Source organism: Pleurodeles waltl, chromosome 8 (genome assembly GCF_031143425.1).
Source record: "Pleurodeles waltl isolate 20211129_DDA chromosome 8, aPleWal1.hap1.20221129, whole genome shotgun sequence".
NCBI classification, from domain to species: Eukaryota; Metazoa; Chordata; class Amphibia; order Caudata; family Salamandridae; genus Pleurodeles; species Pleurodeles waltl.
The window spans coordinates 72316596-72344472 of record NC_090447.1 but is presented as its reverse complement, the minus strand read 5'-3'; the positions used below and the strand labels follow the sequence as shown (position 1 = coordinate 72344472).

Sequence of the window (27877 nt, the reverse complement as noted above, 5' to 3'; positions counted from 1 at the left end):
CTAGCTTTCAGCATGGATATTGGCTCAGGAGCCGAAATTATATTACTGTGATAAGTATAATAATGCTTCACTGGTGACCAACTTTGCAATTCTAAATTAATTTGATCACAGTAGCAGCTGGCATGGTCAAATTCAAGATATATTATGTCACTACTAGTAGTGAGTAGTGTCATTTGTAAATGTAATATATTGCTTCCTGAATCCAACATGCCTAATCCTATATCTGTTCGATTACTGCTAGTGACCCAGATCAAATATTAAAGCTCTGTTAAATTTTCTGTAGGAGCAATACAAAGAATTCTAATTCAATTGGTCCTTTCCAGAAACCAACAAACCAGCTTCAAAAAGTCTAAATCCGCTAGATCACTCCCAATGACTAGCATGAAGTCTGGTTCTAGTAGATCATTGATGACCAACACCCTCAATTCAAAATCTCAGTTTGCTGCTAATAAGTTGTGAACAAAAGGAACTATTCCAAATCAGAAAGATTGCCACAATTGCCCAATATGGAGAATTCTAAATCTATCAGACCACTTCTAGCCATCAACAAGGAAAATCCACAATGAATGAATCCAATATTAGTGACAAACATGAGTCATTATAAATATATTACATAATTGCTAGTAACAAACACAGACAATAATAAATCCATTATGTCACTGCTAGCAAATCCAAATGTATAACAACATTCTAGTTGCCAACAGGGACAATTCTACATCCGTAACATAGTTACACAATAAAAATAAACTATTTTAAATGTTCAATTCTGAAACTTGTAGATTGAGCTAGCAATCACTATAGCTATTTTATGTGTAGTAGACTGTTGCTAGTAAACAATAATGATCAGGCTACTTCTATGTGAGTTAACAATCTATATGAAGTATGTTAGTTCTATTAGATTGTTGGTAGCAACCTTATATCACTGCCAATATCCACAATCAATTAGGATGCTATTAGAAACTAGTAAGTCAATCCTAATATTTTGTTCTAATGTTTATTAGACTTTTACAAAATCACATACTTGAAAAAATGTCACAGCTACCTCAATTAAAATTGGCATAGAAATGATAAACTCTTGAAAACACAACTCCGTGTGTCTCTTTGCATGTACACACCGTTTAAGGAACTCAGTTGAACTGAAATATAAAATCACACCTTTATGAACCATTTGTTCAATACAAAATCACCACTCCTTCTCACCCACCAAAAGCTGCTGAAGACAGACCACCATAGATGGAGTTTCTCCAATGTGAAACTATGGAATCGAGTAAGGGTTTGAAACCCTACGGACATACACACCAGAAGATAATCACTTGGGAGCCTTTTCTTATCGGAATTGTAATTTATTGTTAGATAATTGCTAGCACCTATCATTGACAATTCTGAATCTTTTCATCTATTAGATCTCTGCCAGTGAGCAATATTGGTAATAGTCTCAACCAACATGCACAATACTAATTCTGGCTAACAGAAAATTATGTCTATTTGTAAATACATTCTAGCGTTTCGAGTTTGGGTAAGAAAGGAATTAAACTCATTGAATTCAGTTTTCATTCGTCATGATACCTAATGTCTGTGTCAGATATGATTTGGAAGAATTCAAGACTGAACAGGCTCTTTTTGTCGATTGTGAAAAATAGGGTAAAGTGAGCATTTATTAGATGACACTGTTTTGTGTGGGTTTACAAACCAACCCCACTTTTTAAGGATGAAATACAAAAACAACCGTTACATTAAGTACAGTTATTTTGGACACATCAAAATATAGCAAGAAATGTAATCAATTTAGAAAAAATGATTTAATTGCAAGCTGTAAGACTAAGCAATGGGTTGGAGGCTTACATGATTGCTTGTACATTGTGTATAAAATGCTATATAACAGGATTGTCAAATCTTCTCTAAAGTAAATCTAGTTCAAATGTAGTAGACTTCAGCTGTATCTTGATTTTGGCTCTTAACAGGGTCTGACAGGGGAGAAAAAGCTGCATAGCGGTGGCCGAGGAGCTATGTCCACAATCATTATGGGCGTGTAGAAAAAGCGATGATGATGATGTTGGTGGGATTTTCATGCAGAGCCTTTAGCAATTGAAAGCTTGATTGGGAGTATGAATGTTGATTAAGTTATGAAGTGCGAGGCAGGTCATCCAAACTTGTTCACAACCACAGCAAATCCCCAGAAGAAGAAGAGGACTGTCTGCAGGGATGAAGAAAGGTTTCTTGTGCTTGGTGCTAGGAGGGATAAAAAAAATATGCATTACATATAGAGAGAAAACAGTGCATTACATGGAGAGAGCACAATCATTATCTGGGTTTTGAGGAAAATGAATGAATGGAAAAAGTTAAACAACAAATGCTCAGGGTGTACACAATATATGACCATCATAACAAATGTTCTAATAGTATTGTTTTGATAATAATCATGGGTTTAGTTCTTAAACTCCAGTGGTATTGCCACTCTGGTTTCTGGGCCAAATCTTCTAAGTCAAACCTGAGAAATACATACAGTGTACATACAGAAATTGGTACTACTGATTTCCATAGGTAATTCCCCATTCCATGAAGGCCTGAGGGGAAATCACATGGAATGGCGTGGTAATACCACAACCTGGTATTACTGATGTACCTGGTATTGGTAATTACCACCCACAAATACAGCAGGAGTTGAAATGCAGTGCTATGTCTGAAACAGATTTAGTTGTGCTCCTATTATCCCTCCTGCCATGTTGCTGAAATCAGAGCACTTGCAAACAGCTCATGCATCAAGAGGCAAGTTCGCATTGTGAATGAGGTTTTTCTACTACCAAGTTACATTTAATTAAAAGGGTAAGCACTGCATTTTAAAGCACATTTTCCCAAACATGCTGGCTTCAGCCAAGAGCCTCAATTAGGTTTTTGGAGAATAATTTAGAAAATCCTATGACTTCAATTCCGAAAGTCATTCTATTTTATAGGAAGTCTAAATGTTTCTATACCTGACACTTTGGGGCTTAATTACTTCCTCAACAGAAAAAACAAACACTGGCAAAGCCAATTGATAAGGCTTGGCTACCAACCTTTTGGCTTTGCTGCTGCCTATTTGGATTGACTTTTGTATGAAGCCATGCAATATGCAAATGGTCCACTTGGAATGTTGTCGGCGATGCCAGCCCATTGCCTGAGTAAAATAAGCATTGACAAAAGCCATTTTTAAATCTATGCACAAATTGTACAAGTAGCTCTTACCACTGAAGAGGACATCTTATTCACTGCCAGATAAGGCAATGACTGAATTTTGCTGACTGTGCCCCATTCTGCATAATGTGGTGGAAGTAAGCAAACTGTGAATGACACTACAACAGACCAATGGATGAAGAAGACATGCTGAAAGCCTTGTATGGAAGTATGACTAGAATGTATTTTAGTAAAAACAAAAAGTCTTGGCTAACGCCAGACCTAATAAGTGAAAATCACTTGTTAAACATGAAAGTCAAGTATCTAAATATCATGATTGTGAAGGCCAGCCCTAAAATTCTTGCAATAAAATTCGAAGAGAATATATTGACTATTGAAATCATGGCTGATTATGACTGATGGGCTCTTCTGAATTTAAATTGAATTTGTTACCTAAGTTGACATATATTTATATTTTACAATGTGTAAGCAAATGTGTGTAAAATAAATCTATGCACTGTATTGAGTAGCATTACATTGTGGAGCACAACATCCCCACCACTACATCATGGGACAATAGTTTGTCTTGGGGGGCATGGGTGGACCCTGCTGACTGCCCTTCTTTATTCGTTTATTTTTTTATTAATTGATGTTACCAAGATGCTATTTCTAACTAATTAATCCTTACTTCTAACCTGCTGATATTACTTACATTTAACAATTTAATATTTCACAATGTAACGTCCCATAATGTGTGTGCGCAGCATAGTTTGCGGTCACTACATTAAATGATACTGCATTGTGGGGCACTACATCGTCACCACTATAGCGCGGGACATTATATCATTTCAGGGAGAGACTCTCCCGACTCCTAGCTTTATTTTTTATTTTATTATGAAGTTATCACCACTCTATTTTATTGATGTAACCCTCACCTTTACGTATTGCTTTTACTTCCTTTTAACAATTTAATTTTCCTAAATATACTGGTGGAAATTTAGTGTCCTCACAATGTAGTGGATGTGATTAACATTGGATGTAGCTAAGGTTGCTCTACTGAGTGATATTACATTGTAGAGCACTAGATTACCACCACCACACCATTGGAAATTTCTGTGTCTTTGCTCAATTGGCCCTTACGCTTCACTTATTTATGTTACTGGTCTGTGTGGTGGTAGGATCCCATCTCAAAGAGAACTGAAAGGGGCATACTCTGACCTACTAAAACATCAAGAGCTCATTAAACTCCAACACATTTGGTGTGAATGAATCGCAGACCAAGTAGCCACCAATGAGGATGTCTGTGAGGGTAAGTGCCTTGTGTGGTATTCTTCTGTGGACAACAGTGTCCCCGTCTAGCAGCATCTGGGACCACCATTAGCAATACCAGGATCATTGTTAGCACAATGGTGGCCATTCATGACATTGGCCTTCTCAGTAAACAATCGATCAATAAAAGTGATCCTTCTAGCCACTTTGACATCAGGTGCCCACCCCTGCCACAGTGCTGGTCATTCTGAACATATTTTAGGTATACTTGGTCCAGTCATGGCATGATATCAGCCATTCTTGGAACATTGTGGGCGTCATTGGCCTATTCCTGGTCATCCGTGGCATAACGGTGACCGCCCATGGCACATTAATGGTCTGAAACAAAGGTGGACATCCTTGGCATACTGTCAGCATTTATGCCATTTTGCTGGCAATGCCAAACATGGGAGGGTATTACATGGACATGTGTGGCAGAATCAATCCATGTAAGCCAGTTTTACAAGTGAGTCATTGATGAAAAGGCACACTGATTAATGTATGGCTACCAAATATGTATTTACAGAAAATAAAACTAGTATTTTCGGCCAAATGATTCTTAGCACATTGTTTACATCCCTGGCATGATGGGTCCTATCCATGACATTGTGATCCCCACAAAATAGTTGTACTTCCTGGCAAATTTTGGACATCCATGACACACTGGTTTCATCTGTTGTATTGCACAGGTCTTGCATAATAGTGGTAAATCTTAGCATATCCGGAATGAGTAACAGGATGATCAGGTGAATGAATTAGCTGGAGGAGTGAGTGGATACTGCAACTTGCGTAATGAAGACTATGGGCCTAATTATGACCTTTGCTGAGGGGACTACTCCGTCACAAATGTGGCAGATATCCTGGTTGATGTATTACAGGTTCCATAGGACATAATGGAACTTGTAATATGGCGGGCAGGATATTTGTCACATTTGTGATAGAGGAATACCCTCTGCCAAGGTCATAGTCAGGCCCTATGGGCCTGATTACAACCTTGAGGGAGGGGTTTCCTCTGTCACAAATGTGAGGGATATCCTGTCCGCCATATTACGATCTCCAAAGGATATAATGAGATCATAATACGTAATAAGGTCGTAAGTGTATAAATAAAGAAGGTTCTGTAGGGACATAAACAGACATTTCTTAATTTTCCCACACTTACCCCATTCACCTCCAACATTGTTTTTATCATTATAGTTTTTAGGTAATATGAGACCAACAAATTAAATATTTACTTAGTTATTTAGCTGTTTAAATTACTGTTCAGTTCTTGATCCACATTCTCTACAGCACTCACTAAATTGCTTACCTTGCTTGCTATTGATGGTTGTTAAACAATAGTGCTTGTATCACTAATATATAAATTGCACGTAATAACGTAAAACAGTAACTCATTAAAAACAATAAACGTTATTAAAATATACAATTAATATCATTTAATAAATTAGTAAAAAGGGAAGCATTTCGTGAATATTTGTTTCATAATACAGTTTCATGCAAAAATAACGAGTAAAGTGCAATAGTGCATCTGTCATGATTAATCATGAGCCAATGTAAGATGCAAAGGTTATGAGCCCTGATACTATAGTGCATTCCATAGTGGCGGTGCACTCACACAGGAGTAGCAAGACCCTATGCTGTTTGTAAAATGATGTGCAAAGTGCAGTAGAGCTGGTGTTTGGTCATAGGGACATGTCCAGATGAGCTGGAGCAGATATCCAACATGGCTGGATACGAAGCCAAGAAACACAGATGATCCCTAGCAGCCAGCCGTGACATCAGTGAGTTCCACGGTTTCTTGCTGAAGCCTCAATTGACCATCGTCCTTGTCCCCGTCTAAGTCTAAGCATTCACTTGACAATTGATTTACAAATATCTCAAAATTGTACCAGTTGCATTGCATTCCTTGGGTCTAATGACTCAATTACTGCTGATCTGCAAGTCCTAATCCCTAGTGCCTTAAATATTGCTCTTCAACATGGTTGTCCGCTGATGGCCTAGTGCGGAACAAATGCAAATGACATGCTGTAGTGTTTCATCTGTCTGGTGACATAAACAACATTTATGGTTCCCCCTTTGACCTTTTTCTTTCCACTTTGGGATGAAGTCCAGAGTTGGAAGATCACAAAGTCTCAGCAGTAGTAGTTTCTGCTTGATCTTAAGGGAGTAGGTGGCCTCCAACAGGGGAAGCTCTTTTTGGTCAACATAAGATTTCAACACCAGCCATCCATGAGACCATTTGACCACTTCCTCCTTGTCTTCCAGCCCACTTTGCAGCTTAATGGATTTATTAACCACCCTTCTAAATACTTGGCTGGCTGTATTTACACCCCATTAGCCTCACAGCTCGAGCTTTTCTATACTTCCTTCAAGGTACTTTTTGTATTCTCAGTTCCCTCTTTGAAGGTTGAATGTGGACCAAACTAGGCTGGCCAATGACCCCCTCGGTGGCTGATATCAATTTATGGCAGCATTTAGCAAATGCCGCTGGCCTAGCTAGGGACTGCTTTGTCAGATAAAACTCCAACCTAACTTGGGTGGGGGATGCAGATCTCAGTAACCTGAATTCTTGTTTATAGCCCCTTGTCTGGATTTTATCCAGGAGACTGGCATCTGCACACATCATCATTTTCCCTCTGTATGAAAGCGTTGGTATCAATTCTGCCTTTATTACTGCGGCCAACGGCTGGAGATTGTGCACCCGAAGCAAGTTCGCTAACGTTAAATAAGCGCAGATGAGGGCTTGTCCTATTCCTTAATCGCCTCCCTCTGGGGGCGAATGAAGCCCTCAAATCTATGTTGACACCTAGGTATGCATATGCAGGGGTCTCGTCAATCGTAGCTCAGCTAAGAAACCACTTGCCCTGGTTTAGAATCCGGCGATTAAGTGAGATGACTATCATCTTCTTACGGTTCATCTCCAGCCCGTTATCCTCTACATATGATCAAAACAATCCAGTAATGTCTGCAATCCTATTCTGGTGTTACTAAGAGGCGGCAAGTCATCTGCTATACAGGATGTTTGAAAATGGATGACCGCCAAGGGTCGGGGTATGAGATACCTGTCCATCTAACGTCAAGGAAAGGTCCACGATATATACGTTGAAAATAAGGGGTGCTAAAACGCACTTTTGTTTTAGTCCGGTCGAGGTTCTCACTTCCCTTGACAAGTGGGTGCTGTCCCGATCTTGATCTTGACGCAGGTGTCCGAGTATAGCAGTCTGATGGCCCTTAATAAGTTAGATGGGATTCCCCATTGCTGACCTTTTGCCTCTTGCTTGTCACGTGGGACCCAATCGAATGCTGCCTTAAAGTCAACAAAGCACATATAAAGCGGAGTACCAGTGGCCTTTGCTCGGTTGAGGATGAGGCCTATTGCCATGGGGTTTGTAAATGTACCTTGGTTCTTTGTGAACCCGGTCTGGTTTAGCGGTAGTCTGCTTATGTCTGAAGCCAATGCTTCTAGGCCTTGAAGCAACAGAGTGGAATTTTTTTTAAGGTCTACAACCAGCAGCGTAATTAAACAATAGTTATTTGCCGATGACGCCACACCTCCCTTGAAGATGGGTTGTTGCTTGAATCTTACCAGCTTACAGGGATAACACCTTCTGCCAGGATGGTATTAAATATCCTAGACAAGAAGCTGTCCCAACGTGAGGTGGAGTGCTTAAAAAGCACTTTCGGGATTCCATTTGGACCAGGTGCACAGTCAGACCAAGATTTTTGGATGATCTTAGTGATCTCTGCGGATGTATATACTAGTTGGACTGAAGAGATGGTAGTTTGGTTTTCCCCCTGGAGCCACTCCAGACCGGGTGCATCAAGGATGCTTCTCATAAAGTGAAATGTCAGGTGTTCGATCCAAGCATCCTCAATTATATTTGCATTGAGAGCTGTCCGTGGGCCTTTCTCAATGGTATTAATCAGTTCCCAAAATGTCTTTGAGTCATTTGACTTTGAGGCGTGCAACAGTTGGGCCGACAGAGCTTCTTGCTTGGATCTTTTGAAGGCCCACATCTCCCTTTTCAGTAGTCTCCTCTCCTTATGCAGAGCCCCTAATAAATTTCCATCCTTGGGGGATCGCTGTAGTTGTCTGAGCATTCTGCCTACTTTGGCTCTTCTCAGGCAGACGGGCCTTAGCAGGACTGTGATCTTACGGCACCCTAGCTGCGCTTCCTTGTTCACACATCTGACGAGATATCTATTTGTCAAGTTTTCTGTAAAGGTTTCCCAGACTGATATCTAGTTAAAATCTGCTAGAGCTGTGGATTTAAGAGTGACCACCACTTCCTCTTCATGGTCCTTAACCAAACTGGAGCCCCCCTTCAGATGTTTTAAATTGTCAGTGCCAACATCTCTCGAGAGAGCTGTTACAGCCTTGTGTTTGCACAAAGTGGCCCCAACCAGGATTACCTGCGGATGATGATCACTCTCTTGGTAGTGAGTTATTCTAAATTCACTCACCTGGTTATATAATGGAAGGTTCACCAATGTATAGTAAAGGTATGAGACGGACTTGCCAGATGCGCTGGTCCATGTTGGCATAACATAAAAATAAACATTCAGTCCATCAAGACTGAATTTGTTAAAATCTTGATATCCAGATGATGACTTTCATGCTACGTCGTATATTATTGGACATTACATGCAATTAATAAACGGATCAGTCTTTATTGAATTAGATATACATGTGATGTCTTTTGTGCCTCTCCCCCAAATAACTCTTAATTTTTATGTTTATGGTGTATTAAATGTATTTTGTGCCATATTAGGAAGGATCCTTCAATCATGTTATTGTGATTAGAAGTATTTTAAGTGGGCCTGGGCTATATAATATGTTGTATTTTGTACTCTTTTTCAACCTAAATATTTTAGGAATTGTATTAATAGTGGTGTTTATAAATACACCATTAAAGCTTGGTGCTTTCTATCTATACTGTAGTGGTACTAATATTTTTCTTTGTGTAACTGAAGTGTGATTGCTTGAGATACCCTGCATGATAGCATGTGTGTTTGAATGGATTGTATGTTGGATGGTCTGTTGCTTCCCCAAGGGGAGATTGTATTTTTAGCACTCCTGTTGGCACCCCATCTCCTTGGCTTAAGGGGCCCTCCCTCTTATATGTCTGGCTGCTGCATAGAACAGTGCCACTGATCCTATATCAGAATGTTTGTCCCTGAGACCTACAAGGAGTCACATTGTTTGTGTAGTTGTTTTTGGCAACTCTGTTGTATTTTCTTTGCTTGCTTTCTGTAGTTAATAAATGAGAAATATTTATGATAACAAGAAAATGCATCCATGATAGTAATAACCAATGTCATGATCAAAATAAATGTCTGCAATACTGTTTTTAAAGTCAGAGAAGACTGATATGCAACCTACGCTCAGAAGCTGTACAGTGGAGCTGCTCCACCTTGTGCAAATGATCCTGCAAGGACATCTTGAATATACTTTTGAGCTCTAAACACTGGTTTAGTGTTTGGTCAATTTATGGTTTTAATAGAAACTTTTGTATACAAGCAATGGTGGTAATGGCGCCCCCGTGCTAATGCTACTTTAAACATTGTGAGTACCTCAGTTATTCCTCAGGGTGATCTAGCATATGCTGAGCATGGCAGACTTCTAGAAGAAATCCTCAAGTGCACCTGACACATAACACCTGCACCACAGGAATTTACTGGCTCTCACTTACCGCACAGGTGGAGATCATGTGCTTTGCAGTGCACGTAGAACCAGAAGAAAGACTACTCTTCCTTCATCAATATTTGTTTTCCAAGTTGACGAGTAAGGAGTTTGTGATTCACTTTAGGTTGTGCCCTGACCACGATGTGGCTCACAAAGAAGCCGTAAAGCAGTTGTTACTTGGCAAATTGTGGTTCTAGTCTAAATCGTAGCAATTGATGACTACCTACATTTATAGGTTATACTGCTACCACTCAGACAAACCAGTGAGGGTTTATCCATCCAACACTCAGGCATTCTTCACATTTCAACGCCTCCAGGTATTTTCAGTACTGTTAAGATACTTCTATGTGCTGCAATCCAAGGGTGCTTGCAAAAAATGCACCCTGAGATAAAATGCCTTACCACTTGGTACCGCATTGCACCCTGTGTATAAAAGAAAGTTGTTGTTCTGGACTATTGTTTTGTAACAGAATGTTAAAAAATGTGAAGTTGATCATCCTAGACTGCAATCTGCCAGAGTAGGGGGTAGCCCGCACAAGTTTTTTTACAACCATCTCTACATTTCATTCGAACTCATCACAAAGGTGGCCACAGCCTATATTTTTAAAGAGGCACTACCTATTCCAATGTCACCACTGCTGCTTCTGAAATTGCATTGGTAATTTCAGTTAGGTAACTGTGATAGAATCCTTAAGCAGCCAATTTGTTTTGTGGAAGATTTGCAGCATTTCAATGTGTTTGTGAATCTAATTTACACAGCAGTTATTTTTGTTTGGTAAATATTTCGTTATTGAAAATTCTATTGTCTCGTTGGTGCTTCTGAACATCTCATTCTTAGCTCCAGCTGCAGACAGAATGTGATAGGCTTGGAGAAACAGTGAGAGAGATAGCGAGAGCTAGAGCGATAGACAAGGATATAGCAGATAGAGAGAGTCAGAAAGAGAGAAGAGAGGAGAGACATGGGCAGGCAGAAGATCAGAGAGAGGAGAGACAGAAAGCAATAGACACAAAGAAATAGGAAATAGAAAAAGACAGCAATGAAAAAGGAGAGCGTGAGAACTAGTTAAAAGAGAAGACTTAAAGAGAAATAGTGTCAGGGAGGCAGAGGAATAGTGAGACAGTGAGGGCACTGAGTGAGAGGCAGAAACATAAGAGAGAAAGGAAGACTGAAATCAGATATCCTTGTGGGTATTGGTGCCACAAATGCACATACACTTGGGTGGTGCTTTTTACATCTGTTCTATTCATGTATGGACACAATCATAAAAATAAGAAGAACATAAACTTACCAGAGTCAAAAAGGCATGTGAGCGATTTATATAGTTGTTTTGCACAGAAAATAAAAGTATAAACTCATTACTTAATTTGAAGGCCAGGACAAACGAAAAGTTCCCTAGGACAAGGTTTTCAAGTATTTTAGTGATGGTCCAGTACTGTGGGCATGCTCCATGTGAATGAGCACAATTAACACATTCTGTGCAAGAACTATCAGTCGTTTCAATTATACCAGCTTCTAATAGTGTAAGCACTTGTCGTCAGTAACAGAGATTCTTTTGTTACTCCACTCTATCTTAATCTAGACCCCAATGGGCACCCAGCACACTCTTGAATATGCTTATGTCTGTCTAGAAGATGGTACTGGAATCCTTTCTTTTGATAATATGCCTCACCTTTGTGTCAAATACCGTATTCATTCCTGAATCACTAACATCAATGTATTCTATAATTTGTTTTAGTTTTCTGGATAAAATTGCACTGGTCCATTTTATGCAACAGCTGGTCCCATGGCTCATTCACATTTTATAAAATTGAAAATAACTAATACATTATGCACACCCTTGAGTATCTGCCCAAAGCATCAGCAGCTCACAAAACATGCTTAAGAAGTACATCTATCTTGCAAATCCTTAAACCCATCTCACATTTTTCTGCCCAATTGTGTGCGTGTGTGTTTTTATTTCCTGCCTTACTTCATTTTTGTAGGTCTGCTATATATGGACACCTACCTGTGTTGCTTGAAGCATTCAGTAACGTATTACACTAGTTCAGTAATTCATACAAAGGAGTGATATTCTTCAGCCGTGCAAAGTAGTGCAAGAACAGCGCAAGACAAAGACAATCATGTGTTTCATCACTTTACCCCAGTGAATATGTTTAGAGTGCAGGTCTTTATGGGCATCTTCTCTGGAATATGCACCAATGAGATACCACCACCACTTGCGCCACCTGTGCCACCCCCACCAACCCTACAAATATTGATATCACCGCCACTGGCAGAGATACAACCACAATTGATACCAGTGCCCATTCCAATACTACTGAAACGTCCTTCACAGATACCATCCATTGTGATACCACCATCACTAGCACCAATTCCACTTCAATTGGTACCACTAATGCATGTCCACTGACATAAACCATCAGGTCCATTCTTCTTTAATTGTGAAGCTCCTGAATCAAAGAGAGATATAAGAAAGAAGGAAGAAGACATTGAGGTGCCTGTCCCTTTCCATGAGTGAAGGTGAATTTGTCCTAAGTCAGGATTGCCATCATAGCCACAGGATTTGCACATCCTTTCAATCACAACTCCTTGAAATGACACAAGTGAAAGGAGAAAACAAAAGAGGGTATTGAAGCATTGCTCATAATTTAGGCCCTTACAAGAGTAGACAAAGATGCCACAGAAGGAATTCCAAGAATGTGTTTGACTCAGATCTATATGAGGGAGGTGGTAAAAGCTGAATGGAAACCCAGCTTGGAGGAATCAACTGAGGTGGGGTGTCACCCTGTGAAAACACCCTCTCATGAGAACCTTCTCTTCACTCTTTCTGTTTGGTTTCAGTAGATTTGCTGCCTGAACTGTAGCATATCTGTTGACTGCATCTCTCCACGAGGATCAGATTGTGATCACACTCCAGGCTTTGGAAGGGCCAGTGGGTCTGCGGCTGCTCTCTTCACGTTGGATGCTTATTTCTTTCCATGCAACTAGAGTATCCTGAGAGGTGATGAGGGCTCCACCCACTGTACTTGAAAAGGGTTCATGCACTCCAATATCACTATGGTCCTCATCCATGGAGACCGGAGAGCATCCATTTGCAGATGAGGTCATTGGATAGACTACAGTTATAACAAAGTACTTAGCTTAATGGAGGAAATGCTTCTACCTACTTCTTTCCAGTCACATTTGTGACACTTGCTTTTGTGGCCCTGTACCACCTGAGCAGAGGACCCACTGGACCATTCTTGTTTGACACATGAAACAACTTAGTGCTGAGGAGGAACCTTCTTTCACATTCATCAACAGATAGCTGGCCATTCATTTTAGTGAGGTTCTCCAGAGACATTCGGATTCTGTGACTGAGACTTTGCAAGTTGTTCTCCGGTCCTACGACTGACTCCAGGACACTCAAATACTATTACAGGAGGGCCATGGTTAGCGCACACCATTGTATTTGGTGCCTACACTGCTCTATTGAACCTCAAACTGCCCACTGAGAGAGCCTCCTTGGCTCCTCTTTTCCCATCTTCCCTACTACTCAGCTGTGGGTTTTGTCAGCTTTGGTGTTTGTTGGGTCTGGCCTGCAATCTACAATATGTCTTGACCCACAGCTCACTCTGACTTTGTCTTTTATGTTGAGTAAGGAACCAGGCTGATCCTCACCCCTGACGTGGTACAGTGATACGATCATTGGGTTATAGACCTCTTTTACTCACAATTTGGAACCCTGAATAATTTGCCTTATACTCTTTCATTTCGAACTCATAATTAATTGTGTCTGCTTAGAAGCAGTTCTTTATTAAGCACTACATAAAACCTGAGCATTTTAAATTTACATTCCTGCTGTAGTTGAAGGGCAGGGTCTTCATAGAGGTGAGTATAGAACCACCCAGTTATTAGGTAAGCTATTAATTCTGGGTTACAGCCCTAGGCCCATGACTATAAAGCCATTTTTCTATTGCAAGCCATGTGATTCACAGGATCACAGGGTTTGGAACTAGAAATTGGCTCTATCCTATACACTAAACCCATTTTGTGAGTCAGAGTACATTTCAATCTCATATCACTCGGCTGGGCAAACAGCCAATAAATGCGTGCAAACATATCAAACCTGTCATTGTGGCACAGAAAGAAAAGATTATTTTGAACTGATGGGATGTATATGACTCTTCATGGTAAACAGGCATGTACCCCTGCCATGAATGACCCAAATACATATGATATCTGGTATTCTGACTTTCAATGGCCTAGCTCACATGTGAATCCTGCATGCATGCTGAGACCTAGGCCTGTCCTTTGACTCTGAGGTCCAGATCCTGGTTCTGATACATGGAGCAAGTCCTTAAGCTGACATAGGACTACTGTCCATGTTCTAGGTTGTTGACATTAAGCTGAACTGGCAGCGTACTGTTTTAATAATTCTAGCACATACGTTTATCTTTGATTGAGTAGGAATGTGTACTTGTGTAAAGATCCACTTTTACTAGGCACCCAGATCCTTGTGCTGACATCCTGTCTGCATTCCTGAGGTAAAGGGTGTAACCCTAGACAACGAGGTGTGCGCGGAGGCATCATAGGGCTGCCTTTAGAAATGTTATGGTGATCCCTTGGCAGGGGATGGCTGATTACTTCTTTCTGAGCATGGCCATTTGGGAAAAGGTGAGGGAATGGGGGTGACTCAGCAGATTCTGTTCTTAGAGAGAAAGATGCTAAAAGGCAGTTTCTGCACCTTTGTCTCTCCCTGAGTGCTACTGCAGGAAGGCTGATAGCAGCCGGGTGCAGGAGTTTCACAAACAATTGCGCTCATGATTCAGGTAGCCTTGTCTGGAGTTAGCATCGTCACTATCTTCTGTGGGATCCACCATCCTTTATAATGGCTGTATCTACGCTGAGGAAAGAACATGAAATACGAACAGGAACCACCCCAAACCAGCTCCTTAGCATGATAGCGGAATCAACATCCCCGGTCTGAGAAGTATGCATTAAAGTGGGTCTCAAACTACCCCACTTGGCTCCATTTCCAAGTTCTTCAAGAATAAGGAAAGGAGTGATCTGGAGAATATTTGACGAACTACTGAGATCCAGGGCTGGTGTCAGTTTGATAGCTCGTCTCCCAGGAGAGGGGACATCTCCTGAGGTTTGACCATCTTGCTGGATGAGCTGTGAGTCTGCTTGTGACCAGGGAACCTGCTTGACCTGCAGGGAAGGTGGAGAACTTTATCTGACCATGCAGGAGCTGAGTGCTCAAGGAAGGAGAAGCACAGCTTCTGAGGAAGTCATCGTAGCATTAGGGGGTAGCCAGGAGGCCCCATATAACATAAACTGTCAATATTCTAGGCTAGAGATAGCCACAGATCCCATCCTAATATACCCAAAGGACCCTTGACTTGAGGGGTTGCACCGGTGATGAGGAGCCCGGGGCACAGTCATTGATTTTATGTGAACCTCTAGGTTGCCCCCATGAGGTGTTTCCTTTATCCTCAGCTGAAGCAAAGCAAACCTCCTTGGAGGGTATACACCATCACTTTACACAATACGTTGCACGCTCTGCTTTCATCAACTAATAGTTTGGTAGAACCATTTGTTTACCACATTGACTTCACTTCCGGAGTTCAGCATCTTCAACTGCCACACTGGATTAGGACTAAATTATATATATAATAACACAGGGACTCTGGGATATCCGGTTCAAATCAATGTGTTCCCCTTACCCCCTTTTTTCAGGGAGAAATATTGGGCCCAAGTCTGCATATACCTATCACCTTCTTCAAGCAGGTGGTAAGTGTGCGTGCAGGCTTCTAGGAGGTCACGAGGAGGGCAGAAGGAGAGCAGATTAGTGAGGGGAGAGTTTCTGCTCCAAGACCATAAAGTATTAGAGACCATGCAGGACCGGGCACAACCGCTGCCCACAGCCCCCAAAACTCTGCTGAAAAGTCTATATCATGTAGTCTGATGCCCTGGTAATTGTAGCCAGGATACAGAGGAAACTTAAGACAGTTGAGGGGGATACACTCGTAATGAGGACCATGAAAATGGATTTGACTTCACAGAAAGATCCCTTTTCATGTGATTTGAAGCGTCCAAGTTACTGCACCACCATATAGGTACAATTATGTAGACAAGCTTTTTTCATGTCCTCAGTTTTATCATCTGTCCCCTTGTATTTGGAGTAGGGAACTCCCTATCAGGGCTAACTTCAAATGAACTGTCATGGCTCATCCTGAGAATCTGACATGGATCCGGCCCCAGGACCTACGCTGGACACCCCTGATGAAGGGCAGTGACCCTGTTTGCTTAAACCCAGATGGGTTCATACCAGTAAGAGGGGCACATACATAACATTTCTTCCATCGTTTAAAAAATACCATGCTATAATGAGTAAATATTATATTTCACAAGTTGTCGACTACAGAGGCCCGCAGCCAGAGTTTACTGTGCTCTTGGAACCTGATCACACGAATTCGAAATGCCATTAATAATTGCTCTATAATGAGCTGGCTGTTCCCATTTAAACAGATGTGCATCATCGCAGGCATTAAATAGAGTTCATGCTATTACCAGAGGGACAACTGAGAAGATGAGAAACCCAACCACTGGCTGTCGAGATAACGTAAACGTCCATATCTGCACCAGTTCTACGTTTTTTGCAGATTTCTTTGTACTTCATTGAATGTTTCGGGCACTTTAGACAGTGGCTCTGGCAACCAGTTCTTGTTGAATTGTATGTCATAACACCAGCTGCAGTTCAAACTTGGAAACACTCAGGTGACAAACAAATGACCACAGCATGCAAAGCAACTTTGCGATATCATCATGCATGTTACTTTATATTGTTGGGTTAAAACTACTGGGGGTGGTTGAAAACCCATATTGTTTTTTAAAACACCTTTTGACATTAGGATACTATTGGGGCAGGCATGTCCCCTGCTGGTGTACATCATGTTCCCCTGCCCCGAGAGCCTGACTGCATGTCTGGTATCCTGGCTTTTGATTTTTGGCCCAACCTCACAGTAAGGTAGTGCATGTTCAGAGGCCCTGACCTGTCCATTGACGCGAGTGAGGTCCTGGACCGGTCCTGCGTGCTGGAGGGGAGCACCAAGCGTGCCCTCAGAGGAAAGTCAAAGCTCCTTTAGAAATCTGGAGAAGCTTTTGCCAAGCAAGAAGTTGCTGATTTCCATTTCTGAAGTCCTCCCACTGGATATATGATGGAGGTGAAGGTTGGGACCACAGGCTCTGTTATGCAAGGTGAAAGGGACCCTTGGTGAGACCCAGTCTTTTATGTTTCCCTGATCGCTCTTTCAGTTTGACTGATGACATCTGGTGCACAAAGCTCACACCTCTTTGTGCCTCCGTTGTGGGTGCTCCAGGGTAGAGACTACCTTGCTGGGAGGACTATCACTCTACAGAAAGCAGAATATGAAGAGCAGCCTGGACATTACACTTGCAAAAAGGACCATCCCAAAGCTGTCTTGAAAGGGCAGACAATGGATCCAGATCTTGTGTCTGTTTTTATTTTTTACAGGTGGGATCCACTGACCCACTTGTCATTCCAGTTTCAAGGTCTCTATGTCCAAGGAAGGGAGTGCACCACAGAGTACTCAGTGGACTACTGTGCAGCCAGTGTCTGCCTGACAGCCAGCTTCCCAGAGGTAAGGGGATATCACCTCAGTCTACCCCTTGCTGAAGAACTTTTCACCTATCCTTGAGTGCCTAGAGGCCAGCCTGCCTGCTGAAACAGGGCAAGTGTCTGCCAACCCTGCAGGAGGGGTGACTGTCCAGGAGGACCAAGTTGCACCATGACCCCTGGTGTGGTGGGTCTGCAGAAGACGAATACTGCAGACAGTGTTCTGTGTGCCCTAGTGTGGGCATACTCCAGACTCTCCACTGTGAGTCTTGGATGGAGTCTTGAAGCTGCGCCATGACCTGAGCCGCTAAGCCCAAATCATAATGCTGCAATGTGACCCGCGCCGCTGAGCCCAAATTCCGAAGCTGGGGAGTGATGTGAGCTGCTGAACAACCTGAGAACTCTGCATGACTTGAGCTGCAGTCCCCAACAAATGCTCGAGCCCGGCCTATGGGGTGCTGCATTGATCAGAATGCAATCAGCCCCAATGGGGCTGCACTGAGCACCCAACAGACAAGCGTGGAGGATCCAGCACTTCCCATAGCACCCATCTCCGACAGCCCTGAGCAGCCGCATCACCACAGGAATGACCACTGAGAAAGCTAAGAGGAACTGCAGTCTGATGTTCAGGTCAGAAGAGGAAAAGATGATGAGCGGAGGAGCAGAGCGGACGTCTGAGAGTTCTGACACAAAAATGGACTGAGAGACCTATTGATGAAAGAAAGAGTCAGCAGAAAGAAAGACCATGTGCAATTACAAGAACCAATGGGTAATCTGTACCTGATCCTAATCGCACTAAACATTGACCCAGGGAGGGAACCACCAGGACTATAAGGAGCGGCCAGGGCATATAGCGGAAAGAGGCACAGACATTCTTCATCAACAGACATTGCATTATGTACATTTTAAAATTTATAGCATTTAATTCTAGTGTGCATTAGTCATTTTTTCTTCAACGTCAAGCACTGGTTTGGACAATCAGTTATTATACTAATGTGTGTTTGTTGGGTGTTGAGCTCAGGCACTTCCACATTAGTTCCTCGAAAGGCCTGTGACTGCTTGCCATCACTACCACTGAGAGTCAAGTGCTGAATGAGTTGTTCATGGCCCACTTGAACCATCTCCTGTGGTGTGATCTGGATACATTCCAAACGTGGGGACAAAAGGTCTTGGGTGTGGAGTAGGGTGTCTCATTCCAGAGCAGAAAGGCTTGGGGGGCTGTAGTCAGCCCTATCTGTGCTTCAAAGGGTAACCTGAGGGCTGTACCTAGCCCCTTCCAGACTTCAAAGGTTGCTTGCCTGCCACTGACACATGCAGCTCACACCTAGGGCTTCCTATCCTTTGTTCCCCTAGACAGATTGGAGCCAAGGTGAAGGTTAGACAAAGAGCACATCCCCTGTGCACAGAGCAGCACTGGGCATAAAAGTGGCACAGTAAGACCCTCTCGTCAGAACACTCCTGTGTCAGTGAAAGAAGGAGGACTGCTGTACTATCTGAATAAGGAAGACTGCTCATGCTTGCCTTGAACCCAGGGAGCCCCGCAGTGACTCCAAGGTCCAGTTGGCTGACCTTCAGTTTGAGCTACAGGGACACAACAAACATCCAGAGGCCTTCCCTGCAACTGCTCAGCTGACCTGCACCAACTGGACCTGCCTGGGCTCTGCTGTTGGCCTCTGCTGGAGTGAGTCCTGATCCACAGCAGGTGCCCCACCAGGTCCGGGACCCTTGCCTGGAATCAGAGTGTACTGCTGCTGCTGCAAAACCACAAAATCTTAACTGCAGGTGAAAAGCCAAACATTTTGTGCTCTTCCCGACCATTAGTTGTCTCCTCGTGTCAGCAATGACTGTTGTGTCTCCCACCAATGCGAAGTTCCAAACTGCCGTCCGCGCCAACAGCGATGTCCCCCTTCAACCTGAAGTTCTGACTAACGTTCCTCACTTGGACTTGGACTGTGAGAAAGTTAAATCTTCATTGGGATGAAACTGGTCCCTATATCTGACTTTTTCTCCAATCAAGGATGGCCTAAACTTGTGACTTTGAGCCGGTGCAGAAAAACCAGCTAACAGCTAGTGGTGCTTCATGCTTTTTGGCTCTATTTTCACCTGAAACTTTAAAAATTCATAGCTCCAGTTGCACACATTGGATTTGTGGTGGAATTTTTTGGTGTCATTTTATTTATTAAAATGTAGTTTAATTTTCTAAATTGGCTTGGGATTTTACTTGTTTTGTTTTTTCACTTTATTACTGTTTCGGTGCTGCATCAATGCTGAATGAATTGTTCATTACCTCTAAGTTAAACCTGACAGCTTTTGTGCCAGGCTACTTCAGGGTGAAGCATAGGATTATACAGTGACTTTTGTGGTTTACCCTAACAAGGAGTGTGTTTATTATTTGAGTGAGCCTCCCCTCCCACTCAACTAAAAACCAAATTTCTTACAAAGATATTCACATTGGATCGAATATTTTGTGTTTCATTTCTGCAGTGAAGTTCTGTCACTACGATTGCAATCTGCTTCATTTAAAAGCAATTTCACTGTTTGAGCTCAGTGAGTTGAAAGATTGCTGCTTAGATCCGTCCATGACCTGAATCTCACATGTTTAAATCCATAAAAGTTTGAGTTGGTTGAATGAAAAGTTGACCACTTACCGTCCTACAAAGTAGCAAACTTTAATAGCAAGTGCTATGAAGAAAAAAAGCGTTAATTGAAAAGATGGTAAGTTCGTCTTTGCAAAGATCAAGTAATGAATATACCAAATAAGGCAGAGCTCGACAACCTTTTTATAGTTATTGAGGCAGTTTTATGTAGCAAATATCAGAACATAAGGGGGGTCATTCTGACCCTGGCGGTCATGGACCGCCAGGGCCAACGACCGCGGAAGCACCACCAACAGGCTGGCGGTGCTTCCGGGGGCATTCTGACCGCGGCGGTAAAGCTGCGGTCAGAAAAGGGAAGCCGACGGTTTCCCGCCGGCTTCCCGCTGCCCCAGGGAATCCTCCACGGCGGCGCTGCAAGCAGCGCCGCCCTGGGGATTCCGACCCCCTTCCCGCCAGCCTGGTTCTGGCGGTTTTCACCGCCAGAACCTGGCTGGCGGGAACAGGTGTCGTGGGGCCCCTGGGGGCCCCTTCAGTGCCCATGCCACAGGCATGGGCACTGCAGGGGGCCCCTAACAGGGCCCCACATAGATTTTCAGTGTCTGCGTGGCAGACACTGAAAATTGCGACGGGTGCAACTGCACCCGTCGCACCCCTTCCACTCCGCCGGCTCCATTCGGAGCCGGCATCCTCGTGGAAGGGGGTTTCCCGCTGGGCGGGCGGGCGGCCTTCTGGCGGTCGCCCGCCAGCCCAGCGGGAAACTCAGAATGACCGCCGCAGTCATTTGACCGCGGTGCGGTCATTCGGCGGCTCCCGCCGGGCGTGCGGTTACCGCCGCCGGCGGGAGTCGGAATGACCCCCAAGGTGTCTGAGAACTTTCTGCACTTAAGGTAAACAGATGAGATTTGAAAATGCAGCAAAGCATGCTTTCAGGTCTCATCAATAATTCTTTACAATACAATAAGTGGGCTTTGACTCTTCCCAGAAGACTATTGCTTTCAGTTCATTGGATGTTTAGGGTATCATCCCACATCTCAGGGAGTGTTGCACTGAAATGCATGAAGGACTGTTTTGCAACACAAGAGTAACCTCAATCATAAAACATTAAATTATGTAGCTCATAGAAGCATAGAATACAGAATGCAATCATTATTTTTTTCTCAGTGCAGCAGGCTTTTTCAATGATTTAAGTGGCTCAAAATGCAAGCCACACCTATTGGCTGTGCCAATGATTGTTTCCCTTAAAGAGCAAACTTGTAAGACAACAATATCTAGGTAAAGGAGAAGCAAATGAGAGTAGAACAGTAAAATAACGACAGGTTTTTCGGATATCTAATATGAATATCTATTCATAACGATTATTTGTGTTATTGTTCATCATTCTAATATCTCGTTTGGGTTTGACATGTTTACTCATTATGCACTCTCAGCTGGACAACAGAATTGACTTACCTTTCGAAAACTCACAGTTGTAGTTGCTGAAATTTTCGATCGATTGAAGGCCGATGATATTCTTGTCCTGGTCTTTGTTGAAACTGGTCACCTTGAACTTTTCGTAAGGTGGGATGAGTATCTCCTCTTCTTCAGGAGAGAAGGAGAAATCCTTGATGCTGACCCCATAGCATGTCTCGATGGTGAAGAGTGTATCCTTCCCAAACTTCAGGGCTATTTCACTCTTCAAGGATGAAGATGTAAACTGGCCAAAACGCATGTTTTGCTGTTTCACAGCTTTGAACTGAACCTTTTCAATGCCCCTGTAGACTGTTTGGCACTTTGAATTGTCGTGCTCCTTGAGCACACGGAGGGCATTTGTCAGGAAATAGTGCAGGGCTTTAAATTGAAAGTTCCTTAGAGATTTTCTGGATTGGCCAGCTTCCCTCACTGCAGCATTGAAGACTTTAAATAGAGTCCTATTTTGGGTGTAGGCCAGGATAGCAATGGCATATTCATCTTTGAAGCCTGGGGGCTTCACCGCTCCTGGCTTCTTCTTCTCCCATTCCTTTTTTGCTGCGTTCCAAGCAAAGGAAAACTCTGGGTTTGACTTGTTCTCAAGTTGGAATAGCTGGGGGATCTTGGCTTCCATGATCTTCTCACAACCCTTGTACTGGTCATCGTAGGCACTTTCAACCATGCCGAGGGTAGAATCCTGAGAGGAGAAGACATCTCTTCTGATGACGTGAACACTTTGGACCTAGGGTGGGGGACAAGGAAGTATATTTTTGATGTGCCTATGAGGTGAACCAACACAACATATTATCAACCATGTTTCTTTGGGTATTTGCACTGATCATACTCCTGGTCACACCAGTATCCAGTACACAGTTATTTACTACAGCTTTATAGCCTGCTGTAGTGGGCTACACCGGACATTAAAGGCTCGCTCCAGCGTTAAAGACCCAAGTAGAAGACAAAGGACTTTAACAATGCAGCGGGCCTTTAATGGCCAGTATAACCCAGCTATAGCAGGCTATACAGCTATTAGAACATTAAGCCCTATCAGGGTACAAGTAAGAAAAGGTCTCACAGAGTCCAAGAGGGTTGACATCCCATTGGGCTCTGTGAGGCCTTTGTTCACAGCTGTTGCCATGAACGATGAACATTGGAATGTTAATGCTCTGGTATTTTACCATCTGTTAGAAGCCCGGACCTACTCCATTGTCCAACAGAGCTCTCCACATTCCAATGTTTGAATACAATGTGATCACTTTTGCAAACTGTTGTAGTAGCACCACAGCTATCCAGGCTTAGGTTTGTCATTCTGTCTATCCTTTTTGCATTATGTTTTCTGCTCTTCATCATAATGGGTAAACATACTTAGTGTCTCATTCCAAGTGTCCCTAGTGATCCTGTTAGAACAGTAATGGGAGATACGTACCACAATGAGTTAAAGGTTTCCATGCCTCACCTGGTGGGTAGGAGGGGGTAGAAGTATATTTGTTTGGCTAATAATGATTCACAATCTCTATTTTTATCAGGGAAAGAATGGCTCCTGGCTGATTGACCTCTGAGCATGGTCTGATTTCAGACTGGTTGTAAATTAGATTAAACTGATTTTCTTAATTACCACAACTGTTTAGTGAGCATCACTTTCTTTAAAAAATCAGTATTCATCCAGAGAAACCTGAATCTTTCTAGTGGGGATGACTCTGAACCTTTGAGTTCTCAATTTTTGTTCTTGTATTTGTCATTTCGGATTTTTATCAGCTGCTACTTTGTCAAATACATTTACTGAGTCTATTCTGTGACTTGCGACTTGTTTGTTTTGTACTTGACAAATATTTTTTGCAGTATCTTTCATACCATTTCCAGGGCAGTCCAAGTGCCACTGGGTCAAACCACGTCCATTTGTATACTAAAAGCCCCTTCTCGGGAACCCCTGTAATCTTGATGGGGTCGGTGATAGGAGTCATGAAGTTTGAACCAGGGACCACGACTACTGGTAGAAGTCAAACCTTTGGGGGAAGCTCTGGAGGAAAACATTTCAGAATCAGTGAGAAAACACAAATTCCTGCACACTATTCCCTAAAATATGTAATGGGGAATATTTGTGCCCCATACTCTGTTACCATTGTAGCAGGTATTGATACTTCCAGGTGCAGCGATAATAGGCTGGGATCCACCCAGCTTGTACTTCCACCGATTTTAGCAAAACACATAATCCTAATAAACGGAAAAGTACATAAAAGGATGACTAGACTTGCATAGCCTAACTATATGAAGAAAATAATTTGAAGGTACCTGGGGAAATTAAGAAAATATTATCTTTTAGTTTTTTTCTTTAGGTTAGGTGGCTGGTCCTGGTTATCAAGTGGAGTGTTTTGCAGCTGAGGTCAAAGCACTTTCTGAGCCACAGACTTTTTGGGACATCCAGAGTAGATCTTGGTTACATGAACATAAGAAGTATTCAGAGCTGTATTTTGGTGTTGAGGTCAGTCAGAGAGCTCCATGGATGCATCTGCTGCTCTGATAGACCTCTTTGAATGTGGCCAACACACAGATAAGCAGCCAGTGAAGTTATATAAAGATCAAGAAGAAAAGTGCAAATATTGTGCACATATCTAGTCCAGTTCCCTGGCCTGAAGAAGTCTTATACAATTGTAGAATGGGCAGTAACGTGTCAGGCAAAATAAATAGATGCTAAGAAGGAAAGGTCTAGAGATTAACCTTTCACGATCAGAAATCATAGAACACCCACACAAGTATTCATCTCAGCATAAAATATTATTGACCAAAATGTTGGACCCAGCTATTTATTTTATTTTTTAACTGCTTTCATTCGAGTGAGAAATCAAACATTACAGCATCACTTTGGTGTATATTTACACTATGCGTGTTGCATTCTAAGTTCACATAGTGGTAAACTCACTGTTACTCATTTAACTAACTTGGTAATTACTGCACAGCTGTGTTGAAAAGTGTACATTAAAACTAATGGCCTCATTACAAGACTGGTGGTTCTGCGACTGCCAATGCTGCGGTGGCAGTCGGGCTGACACGTCTGTGGAGTTACGACCGTCACATTGCAAGACGGCAGGCGGACAAGCCTACAGACCGCCGTCCCCGCCAGGATCAAAGATCCTGACAGGGTGACCGTCTCTTGGTTAGAGTCAGCCATGGTGGTGCTGAAACCAGCGCCGCCGTGCTGATTTCAACTTTGTTCTCCGCCAGCCTTTTCATGGTGGGTTACAAGTCCCCCTTCCCAGCACCCTTGAAATGCGCACTGTCTGATTTGCAGGCAATGCTCATTTCAAGGGTGCTGGTGCACCCTGCGTGCAGCAGCATTGTTGCTGACTCTATTATGAGCCAAGAACAATGCTGCCGCACCTTTACCACTGGATTGACGGGCGGAAACCTTGGTCCCCCCCGCCAGCCCAGTGGGAAAGTCATAATAGGCCCAGTGAAAAGACGTCCATGTCCACGGTGGTCTTCTCACCATGGGGCTGGCGGGCCGACGGTCAGCCCATCAGCCTCGTAATGGGGCCCTGTAGGAGGCTGGCCTGGCTTATAGTGGGTACCTTGTGGTACTTACACCTTGTTATCCCTTATTAGTAGAATAGAGGTGTTTCTAGCAGCTTAGGCTGATAGAGGTAGCAATAGCAGAGCAGCTTAGGCTGAACTAGGAGACATGGAAAGCTCCTACTATACCACTTATATCACTTAGCACTATATCATAAGAAAACACAATACTCAGAGTTACTAAAAATAAAGGTACTTTATTTTAGTGACAATATGCCAAAAGTGTCTTAGAGGATATACTCTCTTTTGTGTATATACTCTAAGTAATATACACAAAATATACAAACACAAACCAAATAAGGTAAGTAAACAGTTAGAAAAGTAGTGCAAACACTGTAGTACACAATAGAATGCAACAGGGAAATATAGGCCTAGGGGTAACACAAACCATATACTCCAAAAGTGGAATGCGAACCACGAATGGACCCCAGGCCTAGTGTAGTGTGTAGAGGGTCGCTGGGAGTGTAAGAAAACACTGAGGGTGTCCAAGATACCCCACCCCAAGACCCTGAAAAGTAGGAGTAAAGTTACCCTACTACCCCAGAAAGACAGTAAAGAAGAGATAGGGGATTCTGCAAGGACAACAACTGACTGGAAAGCACTGAAGATGGATTCCTGGACCTGAGGACCTGTAAAGGAAGGGGACCAAGTCCAAGAGTCACGCACGTGTCCAGGGGGGGCAGGAGCCCACTAAACACCGGATTAAGGTGCAAAAGGGCTGCCTCCGGGTGGAAGAAGCTGAAGATTCTGCAACAACGGAAGGTGCCAGGAATTTCTCCTTTGGTCAGAAGATGTCCCACGGTGTGCTGGAGGATACAGAGTTGTTTTTTCCACATAGAAAGACTGCCAACAAACCTTGCTAGCTGCAAGAGTTGCGGTTGAGTATTTTGGGTGCTGCCAGGGCCCAGGAAGGACCAGGACATCGCTCCTTGGAGGAGGAGACAGAGGGGGCACGCAGCAACACAGAGAGCCCATGCCGAAGCAGGCAGCACCTGCAGAAGTACCTGAACAGGCGCTCAGAAGATCTGAGGATGGCGGTCGACTCAGCACAACAAAAGGGAGTCCCACGAAGTCGGAGTCTAACTCAGCGAGTTGGGCAATGCAGGATGAAGTGCTGGGGACTTGGGCTAGGCTGTGCATGAAGGAAGTCTTGCAAGAGTGCACAGAAGCCTGAGCAGCTGCAGTTCACGCAGTACACAGGATTACTGTCTGGCGTGGGGAGGCAAGGACTTACCTCCACCGAATTTGGACAGAAGGGCCAGTGGACTGTCGAAGACACTGGGACCCAACTCCTGTGTTCCAGGGACCACGCTCATCAGGATGAGAGGGGACCCAGAGGACCGGTGATGCAGAAGTTTGGTGCCTGCGTTGGCAGGGGGAAGATTTCGTCGACCCACGGGAGATTTCGTCTTGGCTTCCAGTGCAGGGTGAAGGCAGACAGCCCTCAGAGCATGCACCACCAGGAAACAGTCAAGAAAGCCGGCAGGATGAGGCGCTACAATGTTGCTGGTAGTCTTCTTGCTACTCAGTTGCGGTTTTGCAGGCGTCCTGGAGCAGTCAGCAGTCGATCCTTGGCAGAAGTCGAAGAGGGAAGTGCAGAGGAACTCTGGTGAGCTCTTGCATTCCTTATCTGATGAGATACCCACAGGAGAGACCCTAAATAGCCCACAGAGGAGGATTGGCTACAGGGAAAGGTAAGCACCTATCAGGAGGGGTCTCTGACGTTGCCCATTGTGCCCTCACACCTCTGCATCCAAGATGGCAGAGGTCTGGGACACACTGGAGGAGCTCTGGGAACCTCCCCTGGGAGGTGCTGGTCAGGGGAGTGGTCACTCCCCTTTCCTTTGTCCAGTTTCGCACCAGAGCAGGGCTGGGGGATCCCTAAACCGGTGTAGACTGGCTTATGCAAGGAGGGCACCATCTGTGCCATTCGTAGCATTTCCAGAGGCCAGGAGAGGCTACCCCTCTCAAGCTTTTCACGCCTATTTCCAAAGGGAGAGGGTGTAACACCTTCTCTCAGCGGAAATCCTTTGTTCTGCCTTCCTGGGACTGGGCTGCCCAGGCCCCAGGGGGTCAGAAACCTGTCTGAGGGTTGGCAGCAGCGGTAGCTGCAGAGAAAACCCCGGAAAGTTCGTTTGGCACTACCCGGGCTCCATGCTGGAGACCCGGGGATGCATGGAATTGTCCCCCCAATACCAGAATGGTATTGGGGGACAATTCCATGATCCTAGACATGTTACATGGCCATGTTCGGAGTTACCATGGTGACGCTACATATAGGTATTGACCTATATGTAGTGCACGCATGTAATCGTGCCCCCGCACTCACAAAGTCCGGGGAAATTGCCCTGAACAATGTGGGGGCACCTTGGCTAGTGCCAGGGTGCCCTCACACTAAGTAACTTTGCACCTAACCTTCACTAAGTGAGGGTTAGACATATAGGTGACCTATAAGTTACTTAAGTACAGTGTAAAATGGCTGTGAAATAACGTGGACGTTA

The 27877-nt window shown here is 43.6% G+C and overlaps 1 protein-coding gene across 1 annotated transcript in view; it reads right to left on the bottom strand.

The window, feature by feature from the left end:
• Window positions 1-1780: 1780 nt before the first annotated feature.
• The window catches only part of LOC138249060 (GPI-linked NAD(P)(+)--arginine ADP-ribosyltransferase 1-like), a 75560-nt gene continuing 49463 nt past the window's right edge, over window positions 1781-27877 (bottom strand). Inside the window, exons 3-4 of the mRNA XM_069203115.1 lie at window positions 21813-22551; window positions 1781-2229 (exon numbers count right to left, since the gene is read on the bottom strand). Coding sequence (XP_069059216.1) covers window positions 2141-2229; window positions 21813-22551 — 828 coding nt within the window. The 3' untranslated portion in view covers window positions 1781-2140. The remainder of the gene's footprint in view (window positions 2230-21812; window positions 22552-27877) is intronic.